Source organism: Schistocerca gregaria, chromosome 5, assembly GCF_023897955.1.
Source record: "Schistocerca gregaria isolate iqSchGreg1 chromosome 5, iqSchGreg1.2, whole genome shotgun sequence".
NCBI lineage: Eukaryota > Metazoa > Arthropoda > Insecta > Orthoptera > Acrididae > Schistocerca > Schistocerca gregaria.
In genome coordinates, this window is record NC_064924.1 from 331,912,769 (window position 1) to 331,925,604 (window position 12,836).

The 12,836-nt window shown below is 38.1% G+C and overlaps 1 protein-coding gene across 2 annotated transcripts in view; it reads left to right on the forward strand.

The window, feature by feature from the left end:
- Nucleotides 1-12,836, forward strand: part of LOC126272196 (pleckstrin homology domain-containing family F member 2-like) — a 148,334-nt gene that overhangs the window by 48,675 nt on the left and 86,823 nt on the right. For both annotated transcript variants that reach the window (XM_049974876.1, XM_049974875.1), the window contains exon 5: nucleotides 6,798-6,923. In XM_049974876.1, coding sequence (XP_049830833.1) covers nucleotides 6,798-6,923 — 126 coding nt within the window. The remainder of the gene's footprint in view (nucleotides 1-6,797; nucleotides 6,924-12,836) is intronic.

Below are 12,836 nucleotides of genomic sequence, written 5' to 3' on the forward strand. Positions count from 1 at the left end.
AACCCAGGGACTCACATCTTCATTGTATTGAATTGAAATGTATAGCGATAGTGTATTCTGATTAAGTGAAGCACCTTTTTGGAACCCATTGGTCATTAATATAAATGTTAATGAATGCTGATGAAAACACATTCCCTTTGGTTAACAGTGTACTTGAAGTACTACTTCTGCTTTTTCCCTGCTGATGTAATAATGGAAGTATTCGATTTGAATATTCCAAGTTGTTCAGTGAAGCTTGAAGGTATTTAACTTTGTCTGGTACTTGGTTATTATTATTATTATTATTTCTTTCTTATCTCAGACGTTATGTCTGGTCAAAAGTAGAAAGTGACTCGGACCTTGATCAAGCGTGACTTCCTTTTAACTGTACGATATATGTTATATTGCATTTAGGAACTTTCGGGTAATTGAACATTTATCAATAATTACGGATTTCTGTAGTTGTATATATAAGTTTGGATGTAGCTGTATTGCATTGATGTACTGGTGGATATTGTGTGGTATGACTCCTGTAGTTGATAGTATAATTGGTATAAAGTCAACTTTATCTTGATGCCACATACCCCTGACTTCCTCAGCCAGTTGGATGTATTTTACAATTTTTTCTCCTGTTTTCTTTTGTATATTTGTTGTATTGGGTATGGATATTTCGATTAGTTGTGTTAATTTCTACTGTTTCTATTTGTTGTTTGCAAAGTCTGCATTTATCTGTTGTATTGGGAGCTTTAATAATATGCTTGCTGTAATATCTGGTGTTTATTGTTTGATCCTGTGTTGCAATCATGAATCCTTCTATCTCACTGTATATGTTGCCTTTTCTTAGCCATGTGTTGGATGCGTCTTGATCGATGTGTGGCTGTGTTAGATGATACGGGTGCTTGCCATATAGTGTTTTCTTTTTCCAATTTACTTTCTTCGTATCTGTTGATGTTATGTGATCTAAAGGGTTGTAGAAGTGGTTATGAAATTGCAATGTTGTAGCCGATGTATTTATATGAGTGATTGCTTTGTGTATTTTGCTAGTTTCTGCTCGTTCTAGAAAGAATTTTCTTAAATTGTCTACCTGTCCATAATGTAGGTTTTTTATGTCGATAAATCCCCTTCCTCCTTCCTTTCTGCTTAATGTGAATCTTTCTATTGCTGAATGTATGTGATATATTCTATATTTGTGGCGTTGTGATCGTGTAAGTGTATTGAGTGCTTCTAGGTCTGTGTTACTCCATTTCACTACTCCAAATGAGTAGGTCAATATTGGTATAGCACAAGTATTTATAGCTTTTGTTTTGTTTCTTGCTGTCAATTCTGTTTTCAGTATTTTTGTTAGTCTTTGTCTATATTTTTCTTTTAGTTCTTCTTTAATATTTGTATTATCTATACCTTTTTTTTGTCTGTATCCTAGATATTTATAGGCATCTGTTTTTTCCAACGCTTCTATGCAGTCGCTGTGGTTATCCAATATGTAATCATCTTGTTTAGTGTGTTTTCCCTTGACTATGCTATTTTTCTTACATTTGTCTATTCCAAAAGCCATATTTATATCATTGCTGAATACTTCTGTTATCTTTAGTAATTGATTGAGTTGTTGATTTGTTGCTGCCAGTAGTTTTAGATCATCCATGTATAGCAAATGTGTGATTTTGTGTGGGTATGTTCCAGTAATATTGTATCCATAATTTGTATTATTTAGCATGTTGGATAGTGGGTTCAGAGCAAGGCAGAAGCAGAAAGGACTTAATGAGTCTCTTTGGTATATTCCACACTTTATCTGTATTGGCTGTGATGTGATATTATTTGAATTTGTTTGGATATTAAGTGTGGTTTTCCAATTTTTCATTACTATGTTTAGGAGCTGTATCAATTTAGGATCTACTTTGTATATTTCCAATATTTGTAGTAACCATGAGTGTGGTACACTATCAAAAGCTTTTCGGTAATCAATGTATGCGTAGTGTAGCGACCTTTGTTTAGTTTTAGCTCGATATGTCACCTCTGCATCTATTATCAGTTGCTCTTTACATCCTAGTGCTCCTTTGCAACAGCCTTTTTGTTCTTCATTTATAATTTTGTTCTGTGTTTTATGTGTCATTAATTTCTGTGTAATGACTGAAGTTAATATTTTGTATATTGTTGGTAGGCATGTTATGGGGCGGTAATTTGCTGGGTTTGCTGTGTCTGCTTGATCTTTAGGTTTCATATAAGTTATTCCATGTGTAAGTGTATCAGGGAATGTGTATGGGTCTGCAGTGTAACTGTTACATAATTTATGATATGAATATAATAGAGGGAAACATTCCACCTGGGAAAAATATATCTTGCCTTTACAAATGTCTGCTTGTGTCTGTGTATGTGCGGATGGATATGTGTGTGTGTGTGTGTGTGTGTGTGTGTGTGTGTGTGTGTGTGTGTGTGTGTGTGCGAGTTTTCCCCCTAAGGTAAGTCTTTCCGCTCCCGAGATTGGAATGACTCCTTACCCTCTCCCTTAAAACCCACATCCTTTCGTCTTTCCCTCTCCTTCCCTCTTTCCTGAAGAAGCAACCGTTGGTTGCGAAAGGTAGAATTTTGTGTGTATGTTTGTGTTTGTGTGTCTATCGACCTGCCAGCACTTTTGTTTGGTAAGTCACACCATCTTTGTTTTTAGATATTTTAAATTATTTAGTTAGATGTGGATGTGTTGAGGTGAACTTGTTTAGCAAGAAATTTTGCTATTTTATCTTTTCCAGGGGCTTTCTAATTGTGAGTAGAATTAATTGCTTTGGTGACTTCATGTTGCAAAATTATCACTTCAGGCATTTGTGGTATCATCTTGTATTTGTCTGTTTCTGCTTGTATCCACCGTGCATGCCTCTTATGTTGTACCGGGTTTGACCGTACGTTGCTCCAGAAGTGTTCAATGTCTGTTATGTTTGGTGGATTGTCTGTTTTAATGTGTGTGTTATCTATTGTCTGGTAAAATTTATTTTGGTTTGTGTTGAATGTTTGGTTTTGTTTCCTTCTATTTTCACTTTTTTTGTATCTTCTAAGTCGTTTGGCCAATGCTTGTAATTTCTGCTTCTTTTCATCTAATTGCTCTATCGCTTCTTGTTGTGAGATTTTACCTAAACTTTATCGTTTTTTTTTTTTTTTTCTGACGTGTGATGTCTTATAAATTGTGTTAGCTGTCCAATGTCTTTTCTCAGTTTTTCTATTCTGATCTGTAGCCTGTGTTGCCATGCTGGTTTTGTGGGTTTCTTCTGTGTGTTGGTTGGTTCTGATCTCTGCCTAGTATGTATATTTAGTGTAGTGAGTGCTCCTATATAAACCAGTAGTTGTAACTCTTCCATAGTTGTGTTTTCATTTATTTTGTTGTGTATGATTGTGTTGATAGTTTTTATTGTTGTTTCGACTTGTGGGTTATTTGGTGGTCTATGCAAGAATGGTCTAATGTCTGTATTTGTGTCTTCGTATTCGATATATGTCAGCTAAAATTTTTCTTCTATATCTAACATGTGTGTCACTTCGTGTTCTATTTGTACTTGTTCTGGTGGCAGTCTTAAGATTTCGTTTTCCTTTGATTGTTTAATTGATGTGTGTTGTTCTTTGTTTGTTTGCTCTGGGATGTTTGAGTCCATTACTGTATTTTCTTCTTCTTCTGATTGCACATTATTTTGTTCCAGTATTTGTTGTACTTGTTGTTTGATGTTTTCTAATTCTGACTGGGGTATCCTGTGAGTTTTGATTATTACACGGATCTGATCAGCTAGTCATTGTTCTGTTAAAAATTTTAATTCTGGGTATCTGGTAATAAATGTTGTGTATACTTGTGATCTGTATCCAGTTGTGTTGGTTCCTAGGTTTGTTGCTTGGTAATAACAGAACATCAGGTGTCGATTAACTTCATCTGACCATCTCATCCTCTGTCTTTGTTTTCCTTCTAGGGTGGTTGCAGGAAGCATATCCTGCAAAACACCTCTATTTGGATTTAAATCATTTTCCAGTTGGCTATCAGTGTCGTTACCATTGTGGGTGGGCATAGGGTTCAAGCGTCGTCCCCGACCATGACGGCGCTTGTCCGAGGCTTCTTTAGTTGTGTCCTGAACCAACTAATCACACTAAAAGGGGGGTTAGCCCTATTAGTGGTGTGTTCTTTTCGTCGCCTTTTACGACTGGCAGAACACACTGGAGGCCTATTCTTTTCCCGGGCCTCCACGGGGATTATTATTATTATTATTATTATTATTATTATTATTATTATTATTATTATAAAAATTATTATTTGAAAAGAAAGAAAAACTGAAAGTAATTGAGAGGCTGTCAAATGAAAACCGAACACCTGCCACAACGGGGCCATGGAACGGTTCTATTCAAATGTAATCACCAAACACTTAAACATTTATCCCACTGAGAGACAAGAGGATCAAGTCCTGTTCCCGTTCACCCACTGATGGATCTACAACTGCACTCAATCTTGCTCTTCGTGGTCTGAATGAAAACAATGTCCACAAATGTCTTTCTTCAAGTTGTCAAAGATTTGAAAATCACACAGTAAAGATACAGGCTGTATTGAGGATGTTGCAGTGTTTCCCTACTAAATTGCTGAAGTGAACCCTTTATCCAGTTGGCAGGCTCAACAAGTTCCATGAGTGTGCAGCACTATCAAGATACTTTGCAGAAACTGTAACATGCCAAAAAGTCAAAACACCCATGAATATTTTTCGGGCGGAATTGTCCTGTTGCACAATAACGCCCGTCTCCACACTGCCAGTCAGATGAAGGCTGCGCTTCAGCAATTTGTTTAGGAAACACTGCAATGTCCTCCTTATAGCCAGGATCTTTCACCGTGCGATTTTCACATTTTTGGTGACCCGAAACAAATCATGCATGGACGTCAGTTTAAATCAGACGATCAAGTGCAAGAGTGGGTGCAGTCTTAATCTGTCAGCTGCAGACTGCATACTATAAAACAGGAATTGATCATCTCATCTCCCAGTGGGATAAATGTCTTAATGCATTTGGTGAGTTTTGAATAGAACCGTTCCATGGTCCTGTTGTGGGGGCTTTCGGTTTTCATTTGACTGCTGCTTATAGGTTGTGCTATAGATATAGAATTTTAATCATTTTGCTGTGTGAGGCCTTGGTTACCATGTCTTCTTTAATATTTATAGAAGTGTGAGGGTGTACGGGTTGCACCGCAGCCGTATGGTACGTAACACTTGCTCGCCAGCCAACCTGTCTGGAATGCTGACAATTTGCTTGGTCAGTGCACATGCATCAGGCCACAGTGCAACGCAGGGAGTGTGCGACTGGCCGCCGTCCGCAGCGCGCCGTATTAACTGGTGTGGCCTGAGGCACAAATATGTCTCTCTTCTTAGCTCAGCATGGAGCCTTCCGATATGACCGTAATTATGATGTCGGACATAGTGATGATGGGTGCGCGTAATGTGTGTGTTTTATAATCCGCCTTTGCTAATAAAGCTGTTTAAACTTTCTTCTCGGTGTTCGCGTATTGCCGTACCTCAAGGACCCACCGCTTACAAATCCTGACAAATATTTCGTGTAATTATCATCCAGGGCAACGACACAAACAACCTCCTCATAGAAGACCCTTTTTCTATAATCAATACTGTAGTCTAAGTTTTATAGCAATGGGAAATTCACATTAGCTCATACATTTCCTCAGCCGATCTTGTCCGTGAGCAGCAGACAAGCTGTTGCAAGAATTCTTTGCGCTCTACAATTGATGTGCATTGATTACAATATTTTTTAAGTTTAAAAGCTGAAGATTAAACTGATATGTGATGAAGTGGTACTGTATCAAACTGGGAGAGGAAAGAAGCTTTATAGCTTAGCTGACTAAAAGAAGTGGTGGATTAATAGGATACGTGCTGCATCTAATCATTGTTTGGTTTTGAAGCTCTAACAGCAACAGATTAAGTTACACTTATTATGCAAACAGGGTTAAAAAAATAGTTGTTTGCATAACACATGGATCTGGGTCCCATAAAAAATAGTTAATTTGGTAGTTTGTGTGTGTGTGTGTGTGCAATTTTTGGGTTCGGCATAAATAAGAACTATTTTATCATAAATTACCGACTTTTCCTTAATTACTCTACAGATTTAATTTCAAACTGTTTAATATTAATTGATAAGTGATGGAGTTGTTCTTTAATTTTATTTATTTGTGTCAGAGGCAAACAACAATAAAAATACATATTTCGTTATGTAATGGTACTTGGTGTGAAACATATTAAACAGTATCTGCCCAGAATTATGTCATGTCATGTCTTGTCATGGACGTGAGGTGTTAAGTGCTGTCCAGTCCTCCATTCTTTATCTCAAAGGGCAGCTGCTGCAGTTCATGTAGAGGGCTGTGCTTTGATCTCCACTACATTTGTAGAGCATTTACGGTTAGTCAAGCTCCCCTTTAACTTACTCTGTATCTGCAAACACCAGGTTGAAGTCTAATTAACGATTTATAGATAGACCAGTATTCCTGACGTCCTGGGGGGAGATGTGCAGTTGGTAGCGTTCAGCCCATAAGGCGAGTGTTTCTCATCCTCCTGCAACTTAACCTTGAAGTCTGAGGAGGTTTGTTTAGATTTTTGATTGTAGGGCAGAAACTCCTCTTAGACCTCAACGTCTGGTGGCCAGGTACTCATATAACAGGTGTGCCTTTGCACTTTAGATCTCTCATTTGTGTCACAAACTTCTCATCTAAAATCAGGTGGAGCAATAGTGTTTGTTACTCTTTGATGTGTTTTTGTAAAATCACTGTGTTGCTACAAAGGAAATGCTCTAATTTTCAAATTCTGTTTGTCTAGAATTCAGAAATGGGTGGCTAATTCGCACAGCATCTAAATCTTTTGCGGTGTACGCTGCGACATCGACAGAGAAACAGGAATGGATGGCACATATCAACAAGTGTATTGAAGATTTGCTGCGGAAAAGTAAGTTTTCTTCTTGTAATATAACTACTCTATCATTTTAATCAACTTTTCTTGAATCTACCTACAACAGAACACCAACCACCATAATCTTCAGCATCTGTAGTTTGCGCAGGATACGGTGGCTGATACGCAGTAACCAGTTTTTGTCCAAAGTGCAGGACGAGTTCATTTGTTTGCTCGGAAGGGGAGGTCGACGAACATTTTCCATATTTCAGCCGGTCGGCAGTGACGTAATCGAGGCGCATACCTTGCTATCTTTCTCAAACAATTTCTACTTGGCACAAACATTAATTTTTGCATTACTTGTAGCTTTATACGTCAGGTTCATTATGATGTGCCCATCATTTCGTTAATGGTTGTAGTAATTTTGATATTTACGTGGAAGTAAGACATTGCGTGAAATTTGAAAAAGTTTGCAATGAAAAATAGGGGTCGCTATGATTTTGCATTTGGTGCATACTAGATAATATTTTGTTGCATATGAAATTTAGCTAATATGTTGAATTTTTTTTAGACTTGGGTGGAGGTCTCTACCTGTCACCAGCCTTAAGAAAAAATTATGTAACATTGCATTTGTGATAGCACCGCACCAGCGATAAAGTCAGAGTGAAATATCCACAGCTTCCTCGTATTTGATGAACGGTTTGAGATATTGGCAAATGTTAACACACAAAGAGGAGAGCATTTTGCTGTGTGGTTAATATGCAAAACTTCATTGTCCACCGTGTTATTCTACCAACTACAGACATTTTAGGTGAAAGAATGTAATTTTTAAGGGCCATCAATAGCTGTGAAACAAGAAATGTTAAGGGTTTTGGAAAAAGATAACTGAAGTCATTACTTGTTTATTTTGTACCAACGATGTGCCTTTGCATGAGATGCTGACCTTACGCTTCCTCAGTTCCTCACTTAATGCCTTTAATAAACCAATGTTTAGAATTCTCTTTCAGTTGCATCTGCACAACATGTTAGTGAGGGGAGACTGTGTAAAATTCTCTGAGTTTTGGCAAAAGATGCAAATTTTAACATGGCAACAAAAGAAATGTGTAGGTTTTACTCAAAATACCCCACTCATGACACTTCTCTGAAAGTTACAGATGGTTAACAAATCAGGTGAAAATAAAGTGCTACATTTTCGGCAGAATTATTTTTAGATACTAACTGAAGCAGAGGTGACATCTTTTTGAATGGCCAAAGTGCAAATATGAGTGTGTAGGGACTCCACTTAATATTTACAAAAAATGTGAGTGCAGGCTGCAGTCTAGTATGGCATTTTCCCTCCAGTGCTTGACATTTCCCCTACAGTGCGTGCCCACAGCCCACACCACTACCACTCTCCTCACACTTACACTGCCATCTGCTCATGTACTGGCCATGTTATTCTGTGCTCACCGTACATATAGTTAAATTGATTTAGGGAGAAAGATACATTCCTGGTTATTTTGAATTTAGGGGTCTAACTTGGATACTTTTTCCCCGCCTTTGCATACAAACATATACCAATTTATCAGTGAAGCATTTTTATTCCAGCTAGATGATTCTTCTTATATCATATTTTTGTTCTACTTATATTTTCAGGCACTTGTGTTTCTTAGACTATTCGGCTTACTGACATAATCTAACAACTTCTATTAATGCTGATATCATTAATCGTCTCCAGATTCTGTCTCACTATCTTAGCTAATAGTTGTCAAATTGTCAAACATTTCTTATGTAGCCCAAGTATTTTGTTTTATGTTGCTCTTTGTTTCCCTCATTTGCCTGTGAATTTATTCTTGGTACTTTTTACCTCCATGTTTTGGATGTATTTGTACTTTCCTTTCTGTGAAGCCATTGAAGTTGGGCCTTTGGGTTTATTGGAGATTTCTAATTATTTTACTTGCAACAGGGTTCACAGCTGTGATACATTTCTTGAAAGAAATAAGATTCATGGAAAACCTTTTATTTATAGCTATTTTATCATTTTGCATGTGCTGTGTTGGTTGTGTAACCATTCTCAAATAAAATGTGTAATCTGTTATCTGCATATGTTTTGGGTTATTTTTATGAGCAGTCTGTGGATGGCTGGGATTGAAAGCTGTAGCCGTCATAATGTTCAGTGTTGTACAAACATTAGCACACAGCTAAACCATTTACTATTGTTAGGTAGCACTGAGCTGTATGCAGTGACAATTCGTTCACCACAAGTTATTACTGCACACAGTTCAATGCTATCTGGTATTGGTAAATGGCATACTTGTGTGCTGGAGTCTGTTTTGTACCAAAAATTGTGGCTACAGCTCTGAAGTCTGGCCAACAACAGACTGCTCATGAAAATGACTTTAACCTAAAATATATGCAAATAACGAGTTAAACATTTTATTTGAGAATGGCCACACAATAGAAAGTGTTACATGCAAAATAACAAATTGGAAATATATAACAGCTGTTGCCAGAGACTAAAAAGTCAAACACACTAATTTATCTGGCCCCTTACTTATTAGTAAATATATTTTAGAAGGAATTACATCTGTAAATGGTGTCCTGTTTCTCCTTTACAGTATTGATTTGAACTTACAACATATTATGTAATTCTAAGATTCCACAGTATTGTTCTCACTGTGTATTATAGTAGTCTGAGGAATTCCAGTTAAGAATAGTATGTGCCTTAAAGAGTGTTTTTACTTTAAATTTAAAAGCTTTAGGTTTACCACATAATTTTTTTTCTTACTGTTTTGTGTTAAAAGATTATTGAAAATGAATGGTGCAAAGAACATAATACTTTCAGCAGTGCAATTACGAAGAAGCAATTCAGTTCTTAGTCTTTGCCATGTTCTACAGTAGTGTGTGTATGTGGAGGCAGATGTGCTGAAGCTCATGAAATAACTTTATTCAACTGCTAATGGTGCCAGTCTTCTATTTCTATGCCACAAGCTTTTCAGAGTGTGATTTCAGGATTTGACGATTTTTTTCATGGCAGTGTGTCTCCTGATAGCTATTGCGTTATCTTGTATTCATTATGGACAGTAGTAAAGAAATGCATTTAATGTTATGTACAGACCACTCTCACTTATTTCTTCACGAGTTTTTCAAGAGTGTTTAAAGCAGAAAATGTAACACATCTCTGCATTCCCATTTGTGGGGAGAGAGCAGTTGCACCATGTGACTTGAGATCAGAGAGACAGAAAGGAAAATGTTGCTGCTACAAAGTATTATTTCTCCCCTTCTGTAGATCAGTCATTCACCTCTCTTCTTAGTTGCATGTTATTCTGTGTCTGTATGCTGTTCATATTCATGCAATACATTTAGCTTCAGTAATCTTATCCGCAATCAAAGGTGCCTACCAATGCTTGCAATTGCTCACGACCATGCATGCTTCCATTGAGGTAGTTCCTGCCACTTCTTCCAGGATGTGTGACAACATAGCACTCTACTGGCCATTAAAATTGCTACACCACGAAGATGACGTGCTACAGACGTGAAATTTAATGGACAGAAAGAAGATGCTGTGATCTGCAAATGATTAGCTTTTCAGAGCATTCACACAAGGTTGGCACCGGTGGCGACACCTACAACGTGCTGACATGAGGAAAATTTCCAACAGATTTCTCATACACAAACAGCAGTTGACCGGCATTACCTGGTGAAATGTTGTGGTGCCTCGTGTAAGGAGGAGAAATGCGTACCATCATGTTTTCGACTTTGATAAAGGTCAGATTGTAGTCTATCGCATTTGCAGTTTATCGTATCGCGACATTGCTGTTCGCATTGGTCAAGATCTAATGACTGTTAGCAGAATATTGAATTGGTGGGGTCAGGAGGGTAATACGGAACACCGTGCTGGATCCCAACAGCCTCATATCACTAGCAGTTGAGATGACGGGCATCTTATCCGCATGGCCGTAATGGATCGTGCAGCCTCGTCTCGATCCCTAAGTCAACATATGAGGACGTTTGCAAGACGACAACCATCTGCATGAACAGTTCGACAACGTTTGCCAGAGCATGGAATATCAACTCGAAGACCATGGCTGCGGTTACCCTTGACGCTGCATCACAGACAGGAGCGCCTGCGATGGTGTACTCAACGATGAACCTGGGTGCACGAATGGCAAAACATAATTTTTTCGGATGAAGCCATGTTTTGTTTACAGCGTCATGATGGTCGCATTCATGTTTGTCGGCATTGCGGTGAACGCACATTGGAAGGGTGTATTCATCATTGCCATACTGGCGTATCACCCGGCGTGATGGTATGGGGTGCCATTGGTTACATGTATCGGTCACGTCTTGTTCGCATTGACGGCACTTTGAACAGTGGATGTTACATTTCGGATGTGTTATGACCCGTGGCTCTACCCTTCATTTGGTCCCTGCAAAACCCTATATTTCAGCAGCATAATGCACGACTGCATGTTGCAAGTCCAGTATGGTCCTTTCTGGATACAGAAAATGTTCTACTGCTTCCCTGGCCAGCACATTCTCCAGATTTCTCACCAGTTGAAAACATCTAGTCAATGGTGGCCAAGCAACTGGCTCGTCACAATATGCCAGCCACTACGCTTGAAGAACTATGGTATCGTGTTGAAGCTGCATGGGCAGCTGTACCTGTACACGCCATCCAAGCTCTGTTTGACTCAATGCCCAGGCGTATCAGGGCTGTTATTACGGCCAGAGGTGGTTGTTCTGTGTACTGATTTCTCAGGATCTCCGCACCCAAATTGCGTGAATATGTAATCACATGTCAGTTCTAGTATAATATATTTGTCCAATGAATACCTGTTTATCATCTACATTTCTTCTTGGTGTAGCAATTTTAATGGCCAGTGGTGTAAATGGACAACATTTAATTTGTTTTCCATTTTATAGGTAAATTTTTGTCTCTTAGTCACTACTAATGTGCACCTGCAAGTTGTACAGGTAAATTATTAACTACCCTTCTTTGAGATAGCAGCTTCGTGATGCCAATTGATTAATTTTTTGAGATAGCAGATCTTGTATATTTATCGCCTTGGTTAATAATTAATTTTTGAAAATTGTGAGAACTATTGTCAGCTAATCTCTTTTTTGATATATGCCATATGTTGTGTAGTCTTGTCTTCTTTTTACATCTACATCTACATGGATACTCTGCAAATAACATTTTAAGTGCCTGGCAGAGGATTCATTGAACCACCTTCACAATTCTCTATCATTCCAATCTCGTATATTGCGTGGAAAGAATGAACACCTATATCTTTCCCTTATTTTATTGTGTTGATCATTCTGCCCTATGTGTGTCGGTGTCAACAAAATATTTTCACATTCGGAGGAGAGAGTTGTTGATTGGAATTTCGTGAGAAGATTCCGTCACAACGAAAAACGCCTTTCATTTTGCAGTTTGTTTTGATCTTCTGATGACTTGGTGAGTCGTCATCTGGAAACAACCGAAGAAAGCTGCTCAGATTGTCTCCCAAATCATTTATATAGATAAGGAACAGCAAAGGGCCTATAACACTACCTTGGGGAATGCCTGAAATCGCTTCTGTTTTACTCAATTATTTTTCATCAATTTCTATGAACTGTGACCTCTCTGACAGGAAATCGCAAATCTAGTCACATAACTGAGATGATATTCCATAAGCACACAATTTTACTAAGAGCTTGTGTGGTAGTGTGTCAAAAGTCTTCCAGAAATCCAGGAATGGAGAATCGATCTGAAATCCCTTGTCAATAGCACTCAGCACTTCATGTGAACAAAGAGCCAGTTGTGTTTCACAGGAACGATGTTTTCTAAACCCAAGTTGACAGTGTGTCAATACACTGTTTCCTTCGAGGTCATTCATTATGTTCGAACACAATATATGTTCTAAAATCCTGCTGCATATCGACGTTAAAGATATGAGCCTGTAATTTAGTGAATTACTCCCACTATCTTTCTAGAATATTGGTGTG